Raw genomic sequence first — 26,550 nt, 5'->3', positions numbered from 1 at the left:
TCCTTTATGTAAATTCCTCCCCCTTGAAATGTATTTAAACTACAAATGTGTACTGTCTGAACTAGACTGTTGGACGACTGCAGCAGCGCACAGAGTTCTCAATAAAATAATAACTTCTGTTTGAACGCGATCCCAACGTCTCCTGGTCTCTGCTTTGACGAAGGAAAAAGTTTCCTACAGCACACATCTCGGATTGATGAAAATGTAACATACTTCCTCAACTAGGATTTCTTAAGACTTTAAGTACGTTGTTCTGGACACCTCATAGAAATAATCTAAGCTGCATAAAATTATTTTACAATTAGTCTGTCGTAAAACGCTACTTAGTCTGGACTATAATGTTGGTTTGGTGTTTCTGAAACGCCGGAGTCGAAGTGTGTGATCAGAATGATTTGGTTTAATTCCCTCCAGAAGCGTCTCACACGAGTGTGTTCTCGAACGCAAGATGACAGTGTTCAAGTGTTTCGTCTGACGCTCTGGGACACACTCGTTTATGATGGAGGGAAACAGCACGATTGCATTACTGATATTTTAGGCTGATCTTCTGTTGAAGGGCAGAAGCTCGACGGTCTCCTGCTCTTATTATTCCTCAACTGCTCGTAACTTTGTAAGCGGTTTCGGGATTGCTGTTGCGATGCCAGAGTAATGGATGATGATCTGCAAGCCAGTCCAAGACATTTGTTATAGAAAATGAACTCAGAACATTTGAAGATAAATTATTTTATTTAAAAAATAAATGGGTAGACAAGACAATTTTTATGTTTGCAAAGCATGAATAAAAGGAAAAAGCAATATGCGTGTTATCCAGCTGTTACGACACATTAAAACCATCAGTATTTATTCAGTAAAACTACCCAGAACTCAACAGTGGCGGCCCAGGTCCGGTATTCCACGTGTGCCAGATCTGGGCCGACACGTGTTGAGTTCTGGGAAACCAGCTCTTGCTGTCACTGTTCAGAAACTGCTCAACGATCTGTATGACTAAAGAGTTCTTAATTTCCCTATATATTCATCAAGTTTTACTTTTATTAATTTAGCACTTCATACAATACAAAATTCCTTCAAAACAGTTTTACAGTAAAATGAGTGTGTGAAGAATCAGTGGTTTCTAATGCAGCTTCAAGTACAACAAAGCATGTCTAGAACACAGTGAGTTTATCTACACCAGTTTAAAGTACAGCTTTACTGAGTCTTTATGAGCCGCGAGACCGAGGACACAGTGGCAAGGAACTCCATCCGATGAGTTTCATTAATACTGTTCGCCATCTTTCCTTCATATTATAAGATCTCTACCAGAAACGTAGAGATCTGCTGGTTCTGTGAAACATTGAGCGCTGGAGTAAAGCTGGTCTTTAGACCGCAGAGAAGCCCAGAGGAAACCACTTCTCCTGGTCCAGAACTCTCTCTCCCAGAACCACGTTTGTGGCAGCAACGAAAGCCTTTCTGCTCTTCACCGTGACCTCCAGCACACGGCCGTGGAGCTTCAGCACGTTCCTGTACTCGATCTGAGAGAGAACAGCAGGTCTCAGCTGCTGAACACATGCACTTCCCAAACACCAGGTACAAGTGAAGAGCTTTCCTCTCACCAGTTCATTGAATGTGGGATTGTCGTTGCTGCGGACCGCTTGCGTCTTCCTCTTGCTCTGGTCGTGTGGATCGGGTCTCAGTCGCGTGACCACATACGCATCCGGACACGAGCCGTTAGACAACCTCTGAGAGAGACAGACACACACAGACACAGACACAGACACACACACACACACAGACACAGACACAGACACAGACACAGACACAGACACAGACACAGACACAGACACAGACACACACACACACACACTTCCGGTAACGATAATTTCATCTGGTCTTTAATAATGTTCTCAGAACGTTAGCACAAAAACATGATTTATATACGTGTTTTAGTTGGCTGTTCGTCTAATGTAAACTAAAAATACAATAAAAACAGCAATGTTGTGAAATATTATTAATCAAATAAATGCAGCCTTGCTGAGCAGAAGAGACTCTTTCAAATCATAATTCTTCCAAACTTTTGCTCGGTAGTGTGAGTGAGTTAGTTAAGTGAACACATTGATCTCGTCATGTCAAATAATGATTTTCAAATCAAGAACGGTTGAAAAATGACTCACAATATTTTTCAAGTGCTTTATCATGACAGATAGTTTAAAGTCTTTATAAGACAGGTAGAGCTGAATCTGTGGCCGGAGATGAGCGTCTGGTTCTGAAACAGAAACAATGAGCCGTTAACTGATGCAGAACTGCGGGAATATTTCAGTGTTTTAAACAGAAGAAATAACTCATGTTAAAATGTAAAGCGCTTGGAAATTCAAATCCATTTAAACCTTCAAAATATCGCTGGTTTGGGAATAAAATGTGTGAATGAATCCCTAAACAAGTCAAAGCCAGGCGCCAACAGATGTGTGTGATAACTGAGAACATGAAACTGAAAGTTAATTTATGATTTCATTAAATCAGGGATTATTCAGATATTTATTTTCATCAATTGTATTTATTTAACTAAGGAATTTAATTTAAAAAAGAATTAAATTAGTTTGTTTTATTTTAATCAAATTAATTTATTAGTTTATTCATTTATTTATTTTAATAAAATATTTATTTAAAGCTGCAGTCCGTAGTTTTTCCTCTGTCGCCATCTCTGTTCGAAATCTGCAATTGCAGTCACTTGCGGAATTACCAACTTTACAAGAGTTGATTTGTGCGGGTGTCAATCACCGCGTTGGTGTGGATACTGTCATTCAGAATCACAGATTATACTTTTTGGAAGTATGACCAACATAAGAATTTTCACAGGAAAATGGGTTAACTCTTTAGTCATACAGAACGTTGAGTTAAATGACACCTGAACAAGTAAGTAACATCCACTTTTGTTCTGACCAACTAAGGGGAAAAAAGCATTGCAGTAAATCGTCCTGATTAAATCTAACGATCGCTTGTCATATCACGTCAAACCGTGCAAAGTATACTTTGTTCTCAAATTGTTAATGTTAACAATATCAGCATTGCGTGACTACATTAGTGACTACTAATTTCCCACGGAAATCCACCAGTACCACTGGAATTAAAATCATTATTACAAGCTAACCGTTTTGAATCGAGCTAAGGCAAGCAGAACGTTTTGAACACTGGCTGGTTATGTACTTGCTCAGACATTTATTTTGGATCATTTTTAACCCAAAAAAGTTACGGACAGCAGCTTTAAATACAATTTTACTTCATCTTTTTTATATTTTAATCAAATTATTATTTTAATTATAATACAGTTAGTTAATCTTATAGTTATTATTTGTGTATTTCTCCCATCTGAAAGCAAAAGCGCCGTGAAGTGTGACTGAGAATCATCAGAATCTGCTGTCACTGATGTAAACGTTACCGATATGGAAAGTCACCTGATTTGCCGGCGGCGTTCGGTCTGTCTAGGAACAGGCTGCAGACGTACTCGTTCTGTCATAAATACAGAGAAACATCAGCGAGAGAGCAGTGAACTCTGGGAAACATCAGCGAGAGTGCAGTGAACTCTGGGAAACATCAGCGAGAGTGCAGTGAACTCTGGGAAACATCAGCGAGAGAGCAGTGAACTCTGGGAAACATCAGCGAGAGTGCAGTGAACTCTGGGAAACATCAGTGAGAGTGCAGTGAACTCTGGGAAACATCAGCGAGAGAGCAGTGAACTCTGGGAAACATCAGCGAGAGTGCAGTGAACTCTGGGAAACATCAGCGAGAGTGCAGTGAACTCTGGGAAACATCAGTGAGAGAGCAGTGAACTCTGGGAAACATCAGTGAGAGAGCAGTGAACTCTGGGAAACATCAGCAAGAGTGCAGTGAACTCTGGGAAACATCAGCGAGAGTGCAGTGAACTCTGGGAAACATCAGCGAGAGAGCAGTGAACTCTGGGAAACATCAGCGAGAGTGCAGTGAACTCTGGGAAACATCAGCGAGAGTGCAGTGAACTCTGGGAAACATCAGCGAGAGTGCAGTGAACTCTGGGAAACATCAGCGAGAGTGCAGTGAACTCTGGGAAACATCAGCGAGAGTGCAGTGAACTCTGGGAAACATCAGCGAGAGTGCAGTGAACTCTGGGAAACATCAGCGAGAGTGCAGTGAACTCTGGGAAACATCAGCGAGAGTGCAGTGAACTCTGGGAAACATCAGTGAGAGTGCAGTGAACTCTGGGAAACATCAGTGAGAGTGCAGTGAACTCTGGGAAACATCAGTGAGAGTGCAGTGAACTCTGGGAAACATCAGTGAGAGTGCAGTGAACTCTGGGAAACATCAGCGAGAGTGCAGTGAACTCTGGGAAACATCAGCGAGAGTGCAGTGAACTCTGGGAAACATCAGCGAGAGTGCAGTGAACTCTGAGAAACATCAGTGAGAGTGCAGTGAACTCTGGGAAACATCAGTGATAGTGCAGTGAACTCTGGGAAACATCAGCGAGAGTGCAGTGAACTCTGGGAAACATCAGCGAGAGTGCAGTGAACTCTGGGAAACATCAGTGAGAGAGCAATGAACTCTGAGAAACATCAGTGAGAGTGCAGTGAACTCTGAGAAACATCAGTGAGAGTGCAGTGAACTCTGGGAAACATCAGTGATAGTGCAGTGAACTCTGAGAAACATCAGTGAGAGAGCAGTGAACTCTGAGAAACATCAGTGATAGTGCAGTGAACTCTGAGAAACATCAGTGAGAGAGCAATGAACTCTGAGAAACATCAGCGAGAGTGCAGTGAACTCTGGGAAACATCAGCGAGAGTGCAGTGAACTCTGGGAAACATCAGCGAGAGTGCAGTGAACTCTGGGAAACATCAGCGAGAGAGCAATGAACTCTGAGAAACATCAGCGAGAGTGCAGTGAACTCTGGGAAACATCAGTGAGAGAGCAATGAACTCTGAGAAACATCAGCGAGAGTGCAGTGAACTCTGGGAAACATCAGCGAGAGTGCAGTGAACTCTGAGAAACATCAGTGAGAGAGCAATGAACTCTGAGAAACATCAGCGAGAGTGCAGTGAACTCTGGGAAACATCAGCGAGAGTGCAGTGAACTCTGGGAAACATCAGCGAGAGTGCAGTGAACTCTGGGAAACATCAGTGAGAGTGCAGTGAACTCTGGGAAACATCAGTGAGAGTGCAATGAACTCTGAGAAACATCAGCGAGAGTGCAGTGAACTCTGGGAAACATCAGCGAGAGTGCAGTGAACTCTGGGAAACATCAGCGAGAGAGCAGTGAACTCTGGGAAACATCAGTGAGAGTGCAGTGAACTCTGGGAAACATCAGCGAGAGTGCAGTGAACTCTGGGAAACATCAGCGAGAGTGCAGTGAACTCTGGGAAACATCAGTGAGAGAGCAATGAACTCTGGGAAACATCAGTGAGAGTGCAGTGAACTCTGAGAAACATCAGTGAGAGTGCAGTGAACTCTGGGAAACATCAGCGAGAGTGCAGTGAACTCTGGGAAACATCAGCGAGAGAGCAGTGAACTCTGGGAAACATCAGCGAGAGTGCAGTGAACTCTGGGAAACATCAGCGAGAGTGCAGTGAACTCTGGGAAACATCAGCGAGAGTGCAGTGAACTCTGGGAAACATCAGCGAGAGTGCAGTGAACTCTGGGAAACATCAGCGAGAGAGCAGTGAACTCTGGGAAACATCAGCGAGAGTGCAGTGAACTCTGGGAAACATCAGTGAGAGAGCAGTGAACTCTGGGAAACATCAGTGAGAGAGCAGTGAACTCTGGGAAACATCAGTGAGAGAGCAGTGAACTCTGGGAAACATCAGCGAGAGAGCAGTGAACTCTGGGAAACATCAGTGAGAGAGCAGTGAACTCTGGGAAACATCAGTGAGAGAGCAGTGAACTCTGGGAAACATCAGTGAGAGAGCAGTGAACTCTGGGAAACATCAGCGAGAGTGCAGTGAACTCTGAGAAACATCAGCGAGAGTGCAGTGAACTCTGGGAAACATCAGCGAGAGTGCAGTGAACTCTGAGAAACATCAGTGAGAGAGCAATGAACTCTGAGAAACATCAGCGAGAGTGCAGTGAACTCTGGGAAACATCAGCGAGAGTGCAGTGAACTCTGGGAAACATCAGCGAGAGAGCAGTGAACTCTGGGAAACATCAGTGAGAGTGCAGTGAACTCTGGGAAACATCAGCGAGAGTGCAGTGAACTCTGGGAAACATCAGCGAGAGTGCAGTGAACTCTGGGAAACATCAGTGAGAGAGCAATGAACTCTGGGAAACATCAGTGAGAGTGCAGTGAACTCTGAGAAACATCAGTGAGAGTGCAGTGAACTCTGGGAAACATCAGCGAGAGTGCAGTGAACTCTGGGAAACATCAGCGAGAGAGCAGTGAACTCTGGGAAACATCAGCGAGAGTGCAGTGAACTCTGGGAAACATCAGCGAGAGTGCAGTGAACTCTGGGAAACATCAGCGAGAGTGCAGTGAACTCTGGGAAACATCAGCGAGAGTGCAGTGAACTCTGGGAAACATCAGCGAGAGAGCAGTGAACTCTGGGAAACATCAGCGAGAGAGCAGTGAACTCTGGGAAACATCAGCGAGAGTGCAGTGAACTCTGGGAAACATCAGTGAGAGAGCAGTGAACTCTGGGAAACATCAGTGAGAGAGCAGTGAACTCTGGGAAACATCAGTGAGAGAGCAGTGAACTCTGGGAAACATCAGTGAGAGTGCAGTGAACTCTGGGAAACATCAGTGAGAGTGCAGTGAACTCTGGGAAACATCAGTGAGAGTGCAGTGAACTCTGGGAAACATCAGTGAGAGTGCAGTGAACTCTGGGAAACATCAGCGAGAGAGCAGTGAACTCTGGGAAACATCAGTGAGAGTGCAGTGAACTCTGGGAAACATCAGTGAGAGTGCAGTGAACTCTGAGAAACATCAGTGAGAGTGCAGTGAACTCTGGGAAACATCAGTGAGAGTGCAGTGAACTCTGGGAAACATCAGTGAGAGTGCAATGAACTCTGAGAAACATCAGTGAGAGAGCAGTGAACTCTGGGAAACATCAGTGATAGTGCAGTGAACTCTGGGAAACATCAGCGAGAGAGCAGTGAACTCTGAGAAACATCAGCGAGAGTGCAATGAACTCTGAGAAACATCAGTGAGAGAGCAGTGAACTCTGGGAAACATCAGCGAGAGTGCAGTGAACTCTGGGAAACATCAGCGAGAGAGCAGTGAACTCTGGGAAACATCAGCGAGAGTGCAGTGAACTCTGGGAAACATCAGTGAGAGAGCAATGAACTCTGGGAAACATCAGTGAGAGAGCAATGAACTCTGGGAAACATCAGTGAGAGAGCAGTGAACTCTGGGAAACAATGAGTGAGAGTGCAGTGAACTCTGGGAAACATCAGTGAGAGAGCAATGAACTCTGGGAAACATCAGTGAGAGTGCAATGAACTCTGGGAAACATCAGTGAGAGTGCAATGAACTCTGAGAAACATCAGTGAGAGAGCAGTGAACTCTGGGAAACATCAGTGAGAGTGCAATGAACTCTGGGAAACATCAGTGAGAGTGCAGTGAACTCTGGGAAACATCAGTGAGAGAGCAGTGAACTCTGGGAAACATCAGCGAGAGTGCAGTGAACTCTGAGAAACATCAGTGAGAGTGCAGTGAACTCTGGGAAACATCAGTGAGAGAGCAATGAACTCTGGGAAACATCAGTGAGAGTGCAATGAACTCTGAGAAACATCAGTGAGAGAGCAGTGAACTCTGGGAAACATCAGTGATAGTGCAGTGAACTCTGGGAAACATCAGCGAGAGAGCAGTGAACTCTGAGAAACATCAGCGAGAGTGCAATGAACTCTGAGAAACATCAGTGAGAGAGCAGTGAACTCTGGGAAACATCAGCGAGAGTGCAGTGAACTCTGGGAAACATCAGCGAGAGAGCAGTGAACTCTGGGAAACATCAGCGAGAGTGCAGTGAACTCTGGGAAACATCAGTGAGAGAGCAGTGAACTCTGGGAAACATCAGTGAGAGAGCAGTGAACTCTGGGAAACATCAGTGAGAGTGCAGTGAACTCTGGGAAACATCAGTGAGAGTGCAGTGAACTCTGGGAAACATCAGTGAGAGTGCAGTGAACTCTGAGAAACATCAGTGAGAGTGCAGTGAACTCTGGGAAACATCAGTGAGAGTGCAGTGAACTCTGGGAAATATCAGTGAGAGTGCAATGAACTCTGAGAAACATCAGTGAGAGAGCAGTGAACTCTGGGAAACATCAGTGAGAGAGCAGTGAACTCTGGGAAACATCAGTGAGAGTGCAGTGAACTCTGGGAAACATCAGTGAGAGTGCAGTGAACTCTGGGAAACATCAGTGAGAGAGCAGTGAACTCTGGGAAACATCAGCGAGAGTGCAATGAACTCTGAGAAACATCAGCGAGAGAGCAGTGAACTCTGGGAAACATCAGTGAGAGTGCAGTGAACTCTGGGAAACATCAGTGAGAGTGCAGTGAACTCTGGGAAACATCAGTGAGAGTGCAGTGAACTCTGGGAAACATCAGCGAGAGTGCAGTGAACTCTGGGAAACATCAGTGAGAGTGCAGTGAACTCTGGGAAACATCAGTGAGAGTGCAGTGAACTCTGGGAAACATCAGTGAGAGAGCAGTGAACTCTGAGAAACATCAGTGAGAGTGCAGTGAACTCTGGGAAACATCAGTGAGAGAGCAGTGAACTCTGAGAAACATCAGTGAGAGTGCAGTGAACTCTGGGAAACATCAGTGAGAGTGCAGTGAACTCTGGGAAACATCAGTGAGAGAGCAGTGAACTCTGAGAAACATCAGTGAGAGTGCAGTGAACTCTGAGAAACATCAGTGAGAGTGCAGTGAACTCTGGGAAACATCAGTGAGAGAGCAGTGAACTCTGGGAAACATCAGCGAGAGTGCAGTGAACTCTGGGAAACATCAGCGAGAGTGCAGTGAACTCTGGGAAACATCAGCGAGAGAGCAGTGAACTCTGGGAAACATCAGTGAGAGTGCAGTGAACTCTGGGAAACATCAGTGAGAGTGCAGTGAACTCTGGGAAACATCAGCGAGAGTGCAGTGAACTCTGGGAAACATCAGCGAGAGTGCAGTGAACTCTGGGAAACATCAGCGAGAGTGCAGTGAACTCTGGGAAACATCAGCGAGAGTGCAGTGAACTCTGGGAAACATCAGCGAGAGTGCAGTGAACTCTGGGAAACATCAGTGAGAGAGCAGTGAACTCTGGGAAACATCAGTGAGAGTGCAGTGAACTCTGGGAAACATCAGCGAGAGTGCAGTGAACTCTGGGAAACATCAGTGAGAGAGCAGTGAACTCTGGGAAGCGGCTCAGTCATGCTTACTCCTCTGCAGGGCCCGGAGAACAGCTCCTTCAGGTACCGGTTCAGCAGAACCATCCTCCTGCTCGCCGTGAAGGACATGTGGAACCAGCTGGGGAACCTGGAAGCAGGAGAACAGCGGATCAGGATCAGTGCGGCTCTCACTCACACACACTCACTCTCTCACACACTTTCCTCATCAGGCCGGCTGTGGAAGAACAGCACTGACTGACAGCACTAACTTACTCACTGCATTCACTCACTCACTCACTCACTCACTCACTCACTCACTCACTCACTCACTCACTCACTCACTCACTCACTCACTCACTCACTCACTCACTCACTCACTCACTCACTCACTCACTCACTCACTCACTCACTCACTCACTCACTCACTCACTCACTCACTCACTCACTCACTCACTCACTCACTCACTCACTCACTCACTGCCAAAGGCTTAAGTAGAAATGTTGGGTATTGTTACTTGTTACTCCTATTTCATTTCGGCTTGTTTTCATTTCGGCTTGTTTTCATTTCGGCTTGTTTTCATTTCGGCTTGTTTTCATTTCGGCTTGTTTTCATTTCGGCTTGTTTTCATTTCGGCTTGTTTTCATTTCGGCTTGTCATCGTTAAAATAAAATCAAAAAACCTATCCAGATAAATTGCGCCACCCGGAGAGAGTGAATTTGATTGTAGATGAGAAGTATAAAAATATACCACTCCGACACCCTATTGGTTTGTACGTGAATAACGCGGCCTTTTGAAACCAGTACATTTACTTGAGTAAAAAGCTTGAGGTGATACTTCAAATTCTACAGAAGTCTTTTTAAACCCTAGTATCTATACTTCTACCCGAGTAATGAATGTGAATACTTTTGACACCTCTTCTGACCACACACACACACACACACACACACACACACACACACACTTACTTGGGCAGTGTGGACTCGATGAAGTGCTTCTGAAGCAGCTTGTGGAGCGTCTCGAACTGAGCAAAGCTCTTGTGACTGATGACGAACCCATCCTCGATGGTCAGCTTCAGCTCGTACGTCTGACAGGAGAAGCACTGCTGTCATTAGGAGTCACTAGACATCTGCTAGAGTTCATCTGTCTGTGAAGCCTCGCACCCAAACACTGCTCCCTATGCTTTACTACACAAACAGCCTTACTGTAAAGTCTTACTAATAAACAGGGAAGGCTGTGTCTGTGTAGTAAGCATAGGGAGCAGTGTTCAGTCTAATCATTAGTTAACGGATTAACCAACATGAACTAACCATGAACAAAACATTTGTTACAGATTTATTAATCTTTGTTAATGTTACTTAATAAAAATAAAGCTGTTCATTGTTTGTTCATGTTAGTTCACATTGCATTAACTAATGTTACCAAGATTTTAATAAAGTAGGCTATTAGTAAATGTTGACATTAACATTAACAGAGATTCATAAATGCTGTAAACATGCAGTTCATTATTAGTTCATGCTAACTAATGTTAACTAATGAACCTTATTGTAAAGTGTTACAGTTTCATTGGTTAACATTATCTAGATTAGTTAAACTAACAATGTTACTCTATATTTGAACGTGTACATTAATTAGATAGTATGTAAAACATGCTGGACCTGAAAGAAGACAATGTGTGTGAAAAAAAATATTTACTGCCCAAATATACTTTAACTTTTCTGTATACTTGTCATTTTAATTCAAGAATACGCAAGTATAAATTGAAGTATGACTGCCTTATCTGAGATAATCTTATTTTTAGTTTAAAATATTAACAGCACAGTTGAATACTCTTCACTGAACTGCTTTCATTCCCACTCTTCCTCTTCTCGAAGGTCTTCCTGAAGGAACCTCACCACATCTTTGCCACTGCAGCTGTATCTCTGGATCACGGCCTGCTGGATGTTAGATCTGTTGGAGATCCTGCTGTCAGCCAGCGGCTCTGAACGTCTGCTGGAGGAAAACTGCACCATATTGTGGATCAGGAAGTTTAACTTCACGGGGAAACTCTCCATGCTCTCCTTAATCTTTCTGAAACAGAAAATAAAATCTAGTCCTAAAAAAGTAGAACCTCCACAAACACTCTAAGGGCAGTGGGATAATTGTGTTGAAGGCCTCAGATCGGCCGGCCTTTTTTGCACAGGAATTAAATTGTGGTGTGAGATCTCTGTGGTGACAAGCTCTTACAGATGCGGAAAGATCCACTGAAATCATGATCAGATATCGTGAAGATCTACTGAAATCATGATCAGATATCGTAAAGATCTACTGAAATCATGATCAGATATCGTAAAGATCCACTGAAATCATGATCAGATATCGTAAAGATCCACTGAAATCATGATCAGATATCGTGAAGATCCACTGAAATCATGATCAGATATCGTGAAGATCTACTGAAATCATGATCAGATATCGTAAAGATCTACTGAAATCATGATCAGATATCGTTAAGATCTACTGAAATCATGATCAGATATCGTTAAGATCTACTGAAATCATGATCAGATATCGTGAAGATCTACTGAAATCATGATCAGATATCGTAAAGATCTACTGAAATCATGATCAGATATCGTAAAGATCCACTGAAATCATGATCAGATATCGTGAAGATCCACTGAAATCATGATCAGATATCGTAAAGATCTACTGAAATCATGATCAGATATCGTAAAGATCCACTGAAATCATGATCAGATATCGTGAAGATCTACTGAAATCATGATCAGATATCGTAAAGATCTACTGAAATCATGATCAGATATCGTAAAGATCTACTGAAATCATGATCAGATATCGTAAAGATCTACTGAAATCATGATCAGATATCGTGAAGATCCACTGAAATCATGATCAGATATCGTGAAGATCTACTGAAATCATGATCAGATATCGTAAAGATCTACTGAAATCATGATCAGATATCGTAAAGATCTACTGAAATCATGATCAGATATCGTAAAGATCTACTGAAATCATGATCAGATATCGTAAAGATCCACTGAAATCATGATCAGATATCGTAAAGATCTACTGAAATCATGATCAGATATCGTAAAGATCTACTGAAATCATGATCAGATATCGTAAAGATCTACTGAAATCATGATCAGATATCGTAAAGATCCACTGAAATCATGATCAGATATTTAAAATAAACATGAAAAATCCACATACCACAAACTCTCCTTCTGCTATATTCATATTTAAGGCCTTACAAACTCAAATGTGTGACACTTTACAATAAGGTCGCATTAGTTAACGTTATTACATGGCTCTGTGCAATACTTTATTCTGATTGGTCAATCGCTCCATCCAGCGGTATGTTATTCCCAGAAAACAAACTCAGGCTGATTCGGGTCACTGAAGACATCAGCGCTATTCGGTCACTAGGAACGCTTTTTCTTCATGGAAGTTTTGCTTTGGTGAGCTAATAAAGTATTAAAACTCAGTCGAATCAATATTTTGTGTACAGTTATTTAATTATGCTATCCCGTATCGTGGACTCGCTCTCTCGTCTCATACAAACGCAGCTGCCGCCATTTTATGACTATTGTTTCGTACACTGTTGGATTATAAGAAACAAACAGGTACGATTTCGAGAAAGTACAAAGTTACAGTAACAGAACTACTTTTTCGGGTAAAAAGTAGTGTAACGCACTACTACTGAAAATTTGGTAACGAAATGTAGTTCCTTTTTCAATTCGGCACAACGTTACTTTCCCCAGGGGCAGATTTGAAAGCGACACAGTCTTCTCAGCTGCGCTTGCAATAGTCAAGCTCCACACGGTAACTTACGTGACAGAGGCTGGTAGCAGAGCAATCAATTCTGTGAATTACACTGCGCAAACCAAAAGTAATACTACCCACCGGATGAAGAAGGGTTGGCTCTCCACAGAACATAAAATATCCATTTTATTCTATTTTTCGTGTTGGCATTTATGAGGAAAAAACAATGTTATGGACATAACAGTTCTTCGGACGTGACCCCTCTGAAAGCGACACTTAATTAAAGACTGCTTTAAAACTTTCACAGAGACCTCAAACACCAAATATTAAGGATTGGCATATCAAGCAAAATAATATTAGATGATTGTTCGAAAATCGTTTATCTCCCCCCCCACATCCTCACCGGTAAGACGGCATCGCTCAAATCCCTCCGACATTAAATTTCTCTGTACTCTAGGCTAATAGGCCTACGTGTCGTAGCCTAGTCATTAAAGAAAATGATTTAGGGTGCTTTCACACTGCCTCATTTAATTCGGTTGAATTGCACTAGAGTTTGTTGTCCCTCTTGGTTGGTTTGGGCAGGTGAGAATGCAGCAGTCGCACTCGGGTGCGCACCAAAAGCGGAGAGGAGCTTTCAAACAAACTCGAGCGGTTCGTTTGTGGTGAGAACGTGATCCGACCTCGAACAGACCCAACTGCCAAAGAACTGCGCATTTTTGGACATGTATGTGTATTATGTCACCGTTTAGCAACATTACGTTTTTTTTTGTAGAAACTTTTCTTTAAAGTAGGGATGCAACGATACCGTTTTTTCAGAATCGATCCGATACCAAACATTCTGAGTATCGACCGATACCGATACCAATCCGATACCAGCACAGTTTTTTCTTTTTAATCAAGTAGAATTTCTATAACTCTGTGTGTTGAACTGATAATCACTCTTTTGTGTGTTAAACACAATCTACTTAATACAGACAACTTCATTATAAAGAAAAACAACAAATCAAAAAAAAATATGATCATAATCTGTGACAAAAATGCTATTATAAACTAGATTAGTGGATAATTCAGCAGTAAAATTTAGTCTAGAAAAAAATCACAAGTGCACAATAATTGTATTAAATCTGAACATGAAAAAACATTTAGTGGGGAACAAATATGAGAATAAGTGTAACACTAAATTTGGTAAAACGTTACACATTGCTCTTTGTATTGTTGTAAAATACATTCATGAAAAACAAGATAACAAAAATCAAAAAGATAAATTCTTTTATAGCCTAGGCCTACTATAAAATTGAGTTTTAAATGTATAGCACAGCGGTTTAATGAGGCAGCAACATATGATAGATAGGACAGAACTAGAAAGGCTATTATTAATCGTTCATTGCGTCACTGTATTATGATATGAAAGGCTCCAGTACAGTGCGGCACAAAGCGCTTATGCGCATCCCGAGCGCAGAATGATGCGCTTGAAGCAACACGAGTCACAGCGCAGCGCTTCGAGTCCGCATTAAAAAGTTCAAATCACAAAGGAAAGACATATTGATGCGTAGTGTATTATACAGTATCTATCTATGCAATAGTTTATTGAGCATTTTCTTTTAAAAGTTTTAAATGTCAGTTACTGTGCGCGTGAAGAACAATTATAGTGCTCTGACTCCAGTGTTGTGAGAGACAACCGGTAGAAAGTAACATGATTAAGGTACAGCTATAAAGTTCAGCAATATAAAGATAAACCATAGACCTTTATCTACAGATCAAGTATAATTCTAGTAACTTTGAATCATCTTGGAGAGAGTTTTTCATCGTGTTGACTCGTAACCGAACGCGACGCTGTTTGATGCTGAATGGAGAATGACTGACAGCCGCAGCGGAGGGAAAAGTGTACGTGATCTTGAATATAATGACTTAAATATTCATTTCTATCTCACATTATACTATATAATGGCTTCCGAACACTTATAATATAGTGCAGGACAACTTTATGGTGCTTTATAATGTTTGTGTGCCTTTTGTGGGGCTTAACAATAGCACAGAATAGTATACGCACAATATCGGATTTGGATCGGCCTCGTCTGACCGATACCCGATCTGGCAAAAATGGCAGTATCGGAGCCGATACCGATACTGAATATCGGATCGATGCATCCCTACTTTAAAGTGAATTTCGTTTCGTATTAACGACATTTAAAATTAAGTATCCTAATTTGAATCAATGTTTCATCAACCATTTGCTTTGATTTAATAAATATGAAGTAAATATAGCAGGCAATATAATCAGGACTTCTCAGGAGCTCCGCGCCGGCGCGTGAACTGGAGCTTCTCATAAATGAACCGAAACTCAGCGTATAAGCTTTGCCTCAAAGCCCTGAGAAATATATAGAAAGCTTGAAATGTCTACTTTTAAACAAAACTATTCAAAACGAAAGAACTAGGCTACTCTCTGCTTATGAAATGTGCATTTCTCTTTGGCGCGTTCACCACTGCGAAGATCACGAGTTAGCATCGTCAACTCCATCTTTGAGTGACAGAAAACACTTGTTTATTAATAAACAATTGAAATGTCTCCTTGCTATATTTGACATATTCATAATCATTACTTTTGCCGATTCTTTTGTGGCATTTTTCATGAACGTGTAACTCAGATCAATATTTCGTGTCTTATTATTTACTTATGTGGCAAGTATCCATGTAATTAATAAGTGGGATAATGTACATCCAGCCGGTCGTTATCTCAGAATAAACCCCCTTCAGGTGTGTGTGTGTGTGTGTGTTCAGAATAAACCCCTTCAGGTGTGTGTGTGTGTGTGTTCAGAATAAACCCCTTCAGGTGTGTGTGTGTGTGTGTTCAGAATAAACCCCCTTCAGGTGTGTGTGTGTGTGTGTGTGTGTGTGTGTGTTCAGAATAAACCCCCTTCAGGTGTGTGTGTGTGTGTTCAGAATAAACCCCCTTCAGGTGTGTGTGTGTGTGTTCAGAATAAACCCCTTCAGGCTGAAGACCTGATCCTGATCCCCCTGTCGGGTTTACTCTGAGATAATAACCGGCTGGATGTACATCATCTCTTACTCTACATGAGTTCAGTATTCTCTGATCTCTGCTGACCTGGTGAAGTATGAAGTGGCCTCGAGCTCGGAGTCGTGTGGCCGCAGGTTATTGTGAACATACTGAAGATCCCGGACATCCTTCATATCAGGCATTCCGGCCGCCAGCATCTACACACACACACACACACACACACACAGAGATAACAGAAGGAGTCAGTGAAGTGAAGCTGTCGTGCGCGTGTGTGTGTGCGTGTGTGTGTGCGTGTGTGTGTGTGTGTGTGTGTGTGTGTGTGTCTCACCGGCTGCAGGAGGCTGAGCAGCAGTGGTGTGTGTGTGTGTGTGTGTGTGTGTCTCACCGGCTGCAGGAGGCTGAGCAGCAGTGGTGTGTGTGTGTGTGTGTGTGTGTGTGTGTGTGTGTGTCTCACCGGCTGCAGGAGGCTGAGCAGCAGTGGTGTGTGTGTGTGTGTGTGTGTGTGTGTGTGTGTGTGTCTCACCGGCTGCAGGAGGCTGAGCAGCAGTGGTGTGTGTGTGTGTGTGTGTGTGTGTCTCACCGGCTGCAGGAGGCTGAGCAGCAGTGGTGTGTGTGTGTGTGTGTGTGTGTGTGTGTGTGTGTGTGTGTGTCTCACCGGCTGCAGGAGGCTGAGCAGCAGTGGTGTGTGTGTGTGTGTGTGTCTCACCGGCTGCAGGAGGCTGAGCAGCAGTGGTGTGTGTGTGTGTGTGTGTGTGTGTCTCACCGGCTGCAGGAGGCTGAGCAGCAGTGGTGTGTGTGTGTGTGTGTGTGTGTCTCACCGGCTGCAGGAGGCTGAGCAGCAGTGGTGTGTGTGTGTGTGTGTGTGTGTCTCACCGGCTGCAGGAGGCTGAGCAGCAGTGGTGTGTGTGTGTGTGTGTGTGTGTGTCTCACCGGCTGCAGGAGACTGAGCAGCAGTGGTGTGTGTGTGTGTGTGTCTCACCGGCTGCAGGAGGCTGAGCAGGAGTGGTGTGTGTGTGTGTGTGTGTGTGTGTCTCACCGGCTGCAGGAGACTGAGCAGGAGTGGTGTGTGTGTGTGTGTGTGTCTCACCGGCTGCAGGAGGCTGAGCAGCAGTGGTGTGTGTGTGTGTGTGTCTCACCGGCTGCAGGAGACTGAGCAGCAGTGGTGTGTGTGTGTGTGTGTGTGTGTCTCACCGGCTGCAGGAGGCTGAGCAGCAGTGGTGTGTGTGTGTGTGTGTGTGTGTGTCTCACCGGCTGCAGGAGGCTGAGCAGCAGTGGTGTGTGTGTGTGTGTGTGTGTCTCACCGGCTGCAGGAGGCTGAGCAGCAGTGGTGTGTGTGTGTGTGTGTGTGTGTCTCACCGGCTGCAGGAGGCTGAGCAGCAGTGGTGTGTGTGTGTGTGTGTCTCACCGGCTGCAGGAGGCTGAGCAGCAGTGGTGTGTGTGTGTGTGTGTGTGTGTGTGTCTCACCGGCTGCAGGAGGCTGAGCAGCAGTGGTGTGTGTGTGCGCAGGCTGTTGTAAGCGCTACAGCACAGCTCCACGAACCGGTGGAAGCGCTGAGGGTTCTCGCCGCCGCCTGTGATGAAGCGCTGCATCTCTGGCGTGAAGATGAAGGGCGTTCGGTCTCTGCAAACACAAACACACGCTTCTTTTATAAGGGTTTCCTTTCCATTACTCAAAAGACTACAAGACAAGAGAACAAACACTCGCCTCCTGATGCTGCCGAACTTCTGGGCGTTTCCCATGATCTTCCCGAAGTCGATGTGGAACATGTGGCCGCTGTGTTTGATCATGATGTTGTCGTTGTGACGGTCACAGATGCCCAGAACAAACGTGACCACACACCAGCCGGCACACGAGTGGAGGAAGTTCAGCACAGCCTGAGGACAGTGTGTGTGAGAGATCGAGGTCAGTCTGTGTGTGTGTGTGTGTGTGTGTGTCTGCGTCTGCTCTCGCTGTCTGATACCCCTTTTCCACCAGCAAGAACAGGTGCTGGTTCAGAGCTAGAGCTAGAGCCGGTTCGGAGTCGGTTCTACTGACGGGTCTTCTATGAACCGGTTTGCCTTTCCACCGGCTAGAGCGCCACAACAGAGCCAGATCTTACGTCACTGTGTACACATCTCATGTTGCCCAGCAACGCTAACGCAGCAGCGCCAAACACAAACACACCAGGCTTGTTCGAGATGGTTCGGCTTCTCGCAGACCGATCGCCGCGTGACATCAAAGCACTGCGAAAGCGATCCAAAAGCACAAGGAGTCGTGTCTCTCCACACACTCCCGGAGCTCTGACCGGTCCGCGCCGCTCCGATGCATCTCGAACAAGTCTTACATCAACAATGGCGGTCGTTGCGTTACTATTGATGCTCATGGCTTTGCGAACCTACATCGGCATCCAAACACGGCGAATCCAACGCGTTCGTGCAGCTCGCCGTAACTTGCACAGACGGAGATTACAATCGAGCAGCTATTAGCTCGATTAGCAGCCATTTAAAAAATGGCGGTCACAAGTTTCTGTTGGTCTTGTTGGTCACGGTAACCCCGCCCCCAGCCCCCGACGCAAGCGGTTCTTACTTCTAGCCCAGCAATGTTTTGGTGCTACTTAAGAACCACTTTTACTGGTTCGGAGCTGGTGCTTTGGTGGTCGAAAAACAAAGAACCGATTTGAAACTAGGCTCTGGCTCCGAACCAGCACCAGCTCTGCCTTGGTGGAAAAGGGGTAACAATGACAGCTATACATTCATTGTTTCCCGTTAAAGGGGGGGTACAATGGTGCGGTCCCAGTGATAAAACACCCCATTCATGCAAGTACAACGGTATCAGATTTATTTCTTGTGCTGGAAATCCCCGCTTGACTCTATAGCTCCGCCCACGCCCAGAATCAACGACCTCGGCTTTTTCCAGATAGAATCGGAAAGCTGTATTTTTATTTTATAAATATGATGAAACTAAAGACTTTTTGGCGATATGAAGGACGCACTATTACTCTATAGGTACTCCAGATTAACATGAGATTGACTGAAACTAAGTATTTTACCCCCCCCCCCCCCCCTTTAAGTTTATTTTGCTCTCGAAACAACGTCAGTATCGCAAGTATGTACACTTATTTTCACACTCAAACAGAAAATACTGATTGCAGAAATAAAGCACTAGTACTGATCCGTCACCTTCTCGTAGTCCTCTTTCGTCTTGTTCCTCATGTGGAACCACTTCTCTAAGGTGTCTTCCCTCAGCGCTCCGGATAAACCCCATTCCTGATGGATCGTCGCCAGAGTCACTGCGTCCTGCACCACTTCCACCAGACCTGAACACAGTCAAACCAGCGGTAAGAGTACACACACACACACACACACACACACACACACACACTCATACTACTCACACACTCATACTCAGAACACATACTCACACCAATTAACTCAGAACACATACTCACACTCACACACTCACGGCGCACCGCACACTTTAACTAAAGCAAAACAATGCATCGCCTATCTTATTCAATAAAAGGTCATTTAAATGTAAAGAGTTCGTGATTATTGCGGTTGTAACTCCAGGTTTGGAACCAAGAATCCAAGATTCAATCAGATTTTACATTCTTTTCACTAAAACAAAGGTGTGACAGAAAGAGATCATGCAGGATTACTAGACACTGTTGATATGCAATACACTGCAAATAACTGGAGTGTGTGTGAATCTGCAGCAAAGGTGAAAGAGACGCAGCGTGTTCGTCAGACTCTCACACACACTCTCACACAGACTGACCTCGATCTCACACACACTCTCACACACACTCTCACACAGACTGACCTCGATCTCACACACACTCTCACACAGACTGACCTCGATCTCACACACACTCTCACACACACTCTCACACAGACTGACCTCGATCTCACACACACTCTCACACAGACTGACCTCGATCTCACACACACTCTCACACAGACTGACCTCGATCTCACACACTCTCACACAGACTGACCTCGATCTCTGCCAGCAGAAAGGCATCTGTATGTGACCATGCGCATGTCCAGCCGCTCGAGCCTCCACATGCGGTCCAGGAGACGCACGATCTGAAGCACCAGCATGTCCTGCCGCAGGTTCTCTCCACTCTGAAACACACACACACACACACTCTCCGCTCAGCCGGACTGAAACAACAGCACACACACACTCCGCTCAGCCGGACTGAAACAGCACACACACACACACACTCCGCTCAGCCGGACTGAAACAGCACACACACACACACACACTCCGCTCAGCCGGACTGAAACAGCACACACACACACACACACTCCGCTCAGCCGGACTGAAACAACAGCACACACACACTCCGCTCAGCCGGACTGAAACAGCACACACACACACACACACTCCGCTCAGCCGGACTGAAACAACAGCACACACACACTCCGCTCAGCCGGACTGAAACAACAGCACACACACACACACTCCGCTCAGCCGGACTGAAACAGCACACACACACACACACACTCCGCTCAGCCGGACTGAAACAGCACACACACACACACACTCCGCTCAGCCGGACTGAAACAACAGCACACACACACACACACTCCGCTCAGCCGGACTGAAACAACAGCACACACACACTCCGCTCAGCCGGACTGAAACAACAGCACACACACACACACACTCCGCTCAGCCGGACTGAAACAACAGCACACACACACACACACACTCCGCTCAGCCGGACTGAAACAACAGCACACACACACACACACTCCGCTCAGCCGGACTGAAACAACAGCACACACACACTCCGCTCAGCCGGACTGAAACAACAGCACACACACACTCCGCTCAGCCGGACTGAAACAACAGCACACACACACACACACACTCCGCTCAGCCGGACTGAAACAACAGCACACACACACACACACTCCGCTCAGCCGGACTGAAACAGCACACACACACACACACTCCGCTCAGCCGGACTGAAACAACAGCACACACACACTCCGCTCAGCCGGACTGAAACAACAGCACACACACACTCCGCTCAGCCGGACTGAAACAACAGCACACACACACACACACACTCCGCTCAGCCGGACTGAAACAGCACACACACACACACACTCCGCTCAGCCGGACTGAAACAGCACACACACACACACACTCCGCTCAGCCGGACTGAAACAGCGCACACACACACACACACACACACACTCCGCTCAGCCGGACTGAAACAGCGCACACACACACACACACACACACTCCGCTCAGCCGGACTGAAACAGCACACACACACACACACTCTCCGCTCAGCCGGACTGAAACAACAGCACACACACACACACACTCCGCTCAGCCGGACTGAAACAACAGCACACACACACACACACACTCCGCTCAGCCGGACTGAAACAGCACACACACACACACACTCCGCTCAGCCGGACTGAAACAACAGCACACACACACACACTCCGCTCAGCCGGACTGAAACAACAGCACACACACACTCCGCTCAGCCGGACTGAAACAACAGCACACACACACTCCGCTCAGCCGGACTGAAACAACAGCACACACACACACACACACTCCGCTCAGCCGGACTGAAACAGCACACACACACACACACTCCGCTCAGCCGGACTGAAACAACAGCACACACACACTCCGCTCAGCCGGACTGAAACAACAGCACACACACACTCCGCTCAGCCGGACTGAAACAACAGCACACACACACACACACACTCCGCTCAGCCGGACTGAAACAGCACACACACACACACACTCCGCTCAGCCGGACTGAAACAGCACACACACACACACACACTCCGCTCAGCCGGACTGAAACAGCACACACACACACACACACTCCGCTCAGCCGGACTGAAACAGCACACACACACACACACACTCCGCTCAGCCGGACTGAAACAACAGCACACACACACTCCGCTCAGCCGGACAGAAACAGCACACACACACACACACACTCCGCTCAGCCGGACTGAAACAGCACACACACACACACACACTCCGCTCAGCCGGACTGAAACAACAGCACACACACACTCCGCTCAGCCGGACTGAAACAGCACACACACACACACACACTCCGCTCAGCCGGACTGAAACAACAGCACACACACACTCCGCTCAGCCGGACTGAAACAACAGCACACACACACTCCGCTCAGCCGGACTGAAACAGCACACACACACACACACACTCCGCTCAGCCGGACTGAAACAGCACACACACACACACACACTCCGCTCAGCCGGACTGAAACAGCACACACACACACACACACTCCGCTCAGCCGGACTGAAACAACAGCACACACACACACACACTCCGCTCAGCCGGACTGAAACAGCACACACACACACACACACACTCCGCTCAGCCGGACTGAAACAACAGCACACACACACACACACTCCGCTCAGCCGGACTGAAACAACAGCACACACACACACACACTCCGCTCAGCCGGACTGAAACAGCACACACACACACACACTCTCCGCTCAGCCGGACTGAAACAACAGCACACACACACTCCGCTCAGCCGGACTGAAACAGCACACACACACACACACACTCCGCTCAGCCGGACTGAAACAGCACACACACACACACACACTCCGCTCAGCCGGACTGAAACAACAGCACACACACACTCCGCTCAGCCGGACAGAAACAACAGCACACACACACTCCGCTCAGCCGGACTGAAACAGCACACACACACACTCCGCTCAGCCGGACTGAAACAGCACACACACACACACACACTCCGCTCAGCCGGACTGAAACAGCACACACACACACACACACTCCGCTCAGCCGGACTGAAACAGCACACACACACACACACACTCCGCTCAGCCGGACTGAAACAACAGCACACACACACTCCGCTCAGCCGGACTGAAACAACAGCACACACACACTCCGCTCAGCCGGACTGAAACAGCACACACACACACTCCGCTCAGCCGGACTGAAACAGCACACACACACACACACACTCCGCTCAGCCGGACTGAAACAGCACACACACACACACACTCTCCGCTCAGCCGGACTGAAACAGCACACACACACACACACACTCCGCTCAGCCGGACTGAAACAACAGCACACACACACACACACTCCGCTCAGCCGGACTGAAACAACAGCACACACACACTCCGCTCAGCCGGACTGAAACAACAGCACACACACACTCCGCTCAGCCGGACTGAAACAACAGCACACACACACACACACTCCGCTCAGCCGGACTGAAACAACAGCACACACACACACACACTCCGCTCAGCCGGACTGAAACAGCACACACACACACACACACTCCGCTCAGCCGGACTGAAACAGCACACACACACACTCCGCTCAGCCGGACTGAAACAACAGCACACACACACACTCCGCTCAGCCGGACTGAAACAACAGCACACACACACACACACTCCGCTCAGCCAGACTGAAACAGCACACACACACACACACACACTCCGCTCAGCCGGACTGAAACAGCACACACACACACACACACACACACTCCGCTCAGCCGGACTGAAACAACAGCACACACACACACACACTCCGCTCAGCCGGACTGAAACAACAGCACACACACACACACACTCCGCTCAGCCGGACTGAAACAGCACACACACACACTCCGCTCAGCCGGACTGAAACAGCACACACACACACTCCGCTCAGCCGGACTGAAACAACAGCACACACACACACTCCGCTCAGCCGGACTGAAACAACAGCACACACACACACACACTCCGCTCAGCCAGACTGAAACAGCACACACACACACACACACACTCCGCTCAGCCGGACTGAAACTGAAACTGCTGAGACCCTCATACCTTGCAGATGATGCTGTAGCTTCGTCCCAGCGGGTCGGCGGTGATGAAGGACACTTCCACAGGAGCTGCGTTGGAGTTATAAACCTTAAAAGCCTGAGAGACACACACAGGGTTTCTTATGATTCACACAAAACAAACACTACATCACTAACACTGACTAATCCTGTAGTTCAACAACGGCACTGACTACGGATCGGTTAAAGCCGTCTAACACGGTCAGATCCTCCGCATCTCTAGCTCACATCCAGAGAACATGCCGGATTTAACCTCGGCGAACCGGGAATGTTATGAACAAACGTTCTTCCAGTAACATTACTAGAACAGTAGTTCACAGGCCTTTAACAATGTTCGCTAAACATTAGCACAAAAACATTATTTATACATCCTTCATGGAGCGCTTTTTCTGAAATGTTTTAGTTGATGTTCGTCAAACGTTTTTAAATGTTTACTGGTTTCAGAAAATTCAGAGAACATTCAGAAAAAAACGTTTATATGAACATTAGCAAAAGTTCTTAGAACATGTCTTGCTCGCTGGGAAACACCTTCACAACTGGATCTTATTGAAATGGGAAAGTACATTGAATCTTCCATTTATAACTAAATTATTAGAAAACATAAGTCATGTTTGCTCAGTTATGCTCCTTAGTCCTTATACAAAAAAACTTGCTTTTCACTGATAGTTTCACAAGATCTGACATTTCTACAGATCACAACATTCTCCAGATAGAGTTCAAGGACAGACCGACACAAGAGACGGGAGATTACAAGTGTAATAATTAATCTGATCCTGATCATAATGTTGAGCAGATGCCAGATTATTTTTACTGACATACAAAACAACAAGGAGAAAAGTTCATAACTGATTAAAGATTGTAAAGTATCAGGAATTATTGAATGATTCAAGTTTCACAGGGTTTGACCTCTGAACTCTTACTCTGTCTGAAACCCTGCGTCTGTTCCTGTTCACTAAAGCACAGTCAATCTCACGAATGCGTGTACTGGCTTTACCTCGACGTTCACACCCGTGACCTCGACCGCCGGGTCCAACGGAAGCCTGCAGGACACACCATCAGAGAAGAAGCTGGCAATCTTCCATCGCTCTCTGCGAAACACATCCTGCACAGACACAACACTTCAGCACTAAAGCGGTGTGTGTGTGTGTGTGTGTGTGTGTGTTACAGCTCACACCTTTCTCTTGTTTTTGTCGGCGGTGTGTATTCTCTGGGCCAGGTGTGTGAGCAGATCCATCAGTCGACTCTCCCGCTGCAGCTCGAGCCTCAGCGCACGTCCACAGCAGTGCTTCAGCGTCGCCAGAACCTGACTGATCCAGCTCTTATAGAGCCAGTCCTCCAGAGCATCCACCAGCAGCCTGCACACACACACACACACACACACACACACTATTGACTCTCTTTTCCAGCATTTTAGACACAGTTGCTCCTTCGCGCTTGAAGATTAAAGAAAATAGTCCAACGCCGTTGTACAACGAGCACACCCGAAAAATGGAGAACAATGGAGTGTAGCTGGAAGAAAACATAACTAGAGGTTTTTCGCATTTCATGGAAAGACAGCATTATTGCATACAGAAAGGCCTTTAAAACGGCTAGATCTGCTTATTTTTCTACCTTCTTAGAAGAAAACAAACACAAACCTAGGTATTTATTTGAAATAGTGGCTAAATCAACAAGAAATAAAGCTTCACCCCCAGATGTTTCCAAACAGAACAGCAGTAATGACTTTATTAACTTTTTTACTTACAAGATTGATAATATTAGAGAAAATTGCAAAATGCAACCGTCTACTACAGTATCGCATCAGACAGTGCATTGTAGTGTTCCTGAGGAAAAATTACATTCATTCGTTGCTATAGGAGAGGAAGAGAAGCTTGTTAAATCATCTAAATCAACAACATGTATGTTAGACCCTGTACCAACTAAAACTGATGTGAATGGTGGTATTGAAATGAATTGATTTAACGGTGTTATCTGATTTTTTATTGATCATTTTGGTCAAACAATGCCGGGTCGCGGGGGCAGCAGTCTAAGCAGAGATGCCCAGACTTCCCTCTCCCTAGCACTTCCTCCAGCTCTTCCGGGGGGACACCGAGGCGCTCCCAGGCCATCATTTCGGCCGCATGTATCCGGGATCTTGTCCTTTCGGGCATGACCCAAAGCTCATGACCATAGGTGAGAGTAGGAACGTAGATTGACCGGTAAATCGAGAGCTTGCGGCTCAGCTCTTTCTTCACCACGACAGACCGGTACATTGACCGCATTACTGCGGAAGCTGCACCGATCCGTCAGCGGAAGAAGATGGATGGATGGTCAAACAATGTTTTATACTTACAATGGAAACTGTTAATTCTAATTCAGAGGCAGAGTTAATTCCAGTATATGATGTGGGTGTAGCAGAGTCCCTTCCTTTCAATCCTGCTCCACCTGAAAATATAAGTGGAAGACTGACCTTCCTGAGGAAGAAGTGGTGAGAAGAATCCTAAATAACTGCAACCCTTCTCTGGCAGGAAGCCTAAGGGGTGCTGTGCATACAGTGGAGCAATTGGTCAAGGTTGAGTCATTGGTGGAAA

General features: G+C 46.0%; 1 protein-coding gene across 5 annotated transcripts in view; it reads right to left on the bottom strand.

Annotated features, from left to right (window-relative positions):
• Positions 1–706: 706 nt before the first annotated feature.
• The window catches only part of pik3c2g (phosphatidylinositol-4-phosphate 3-kinase catalytic subunit type 2 gamma), a 45,425-nt gene continuing 19,581 nt past the window's right edge, over positions 707–26,550 (bottom strand). For 2 of the 5 annotated variants that reach the window (XM_079621454.1, XM_079621455.1), the window contains exons 18-31: positions 25,155–25,335; positions 24,975–25,082; positions 23,967–24,059; positions 20,056–20,185; positions 19,238–19,374; positions 17,543–17,953; positions 16,166–16,275; positions 11,187–11,361; positions 10,260–10,378; positions 9,345–9,441; positions 3,423–3,477; positions 2,145–2,236; positions 1,587–1,712; positions 707–1,505 (exon numbers count right to left, since the gene is read on the bottom strand). In XM_079621454.1, the coding sequence (XP_079477580.1) occupies positions 1,353–1,505; positions 1,587–1,712; positions 2,145–2,236; positions 3,423–3,477; positions 9,345–9,441; positions 10,260–10,378; positions 11,187–11,361; positions 16,166–16,275; positions 17,543–17,953; positions 19,238–19,374; positions 20,056–20,185; positions 23,967–24,059; positions 24,975–25,082; positions 25,155–25,335 (1,987 nt within the window). In that variant the 3' untranslated portion in view covers positions 707–1,352. Of the gene's footprint in view, positions 1,506–1,586; positions 1,713–2,144; positions 2,237–3,422; positions 3,478–9,344; positions 9,442–10,259; positions 10,379–11,133; positions 11,362–16,165; positions 16,276–17,542; positions 17,954–19,237; positions 19,375–20,055; positions 20,186–23,966; positions 24,060–24,974; positions 25,083–25,154; positions 25,336–26,550 lie in introns of all 5 variants that reach the window. The other 3 variants (XM_079621456.1, XR_013798654.1, XR_013798653.1) reach the window with 3 other exon arrangements.

The sequence above is a fragment of the Phoxinus phoxinus genome, assembly GCF_949152265.1.
Source record: "Phoxinus phoxinus genome assembly, chromosome: 8".
Lineage (NCBI taxonomy): Eukaryota > Metazoa > Chordata > Actinopteri > Cypriniformes > Leuciscidae > Phoxinus > Phoxinus phoxinus.
Note: the sequence above shows the minus strand (reverse complement) of the source record. Positions and strands in the feature narration are given on the sequence as shown.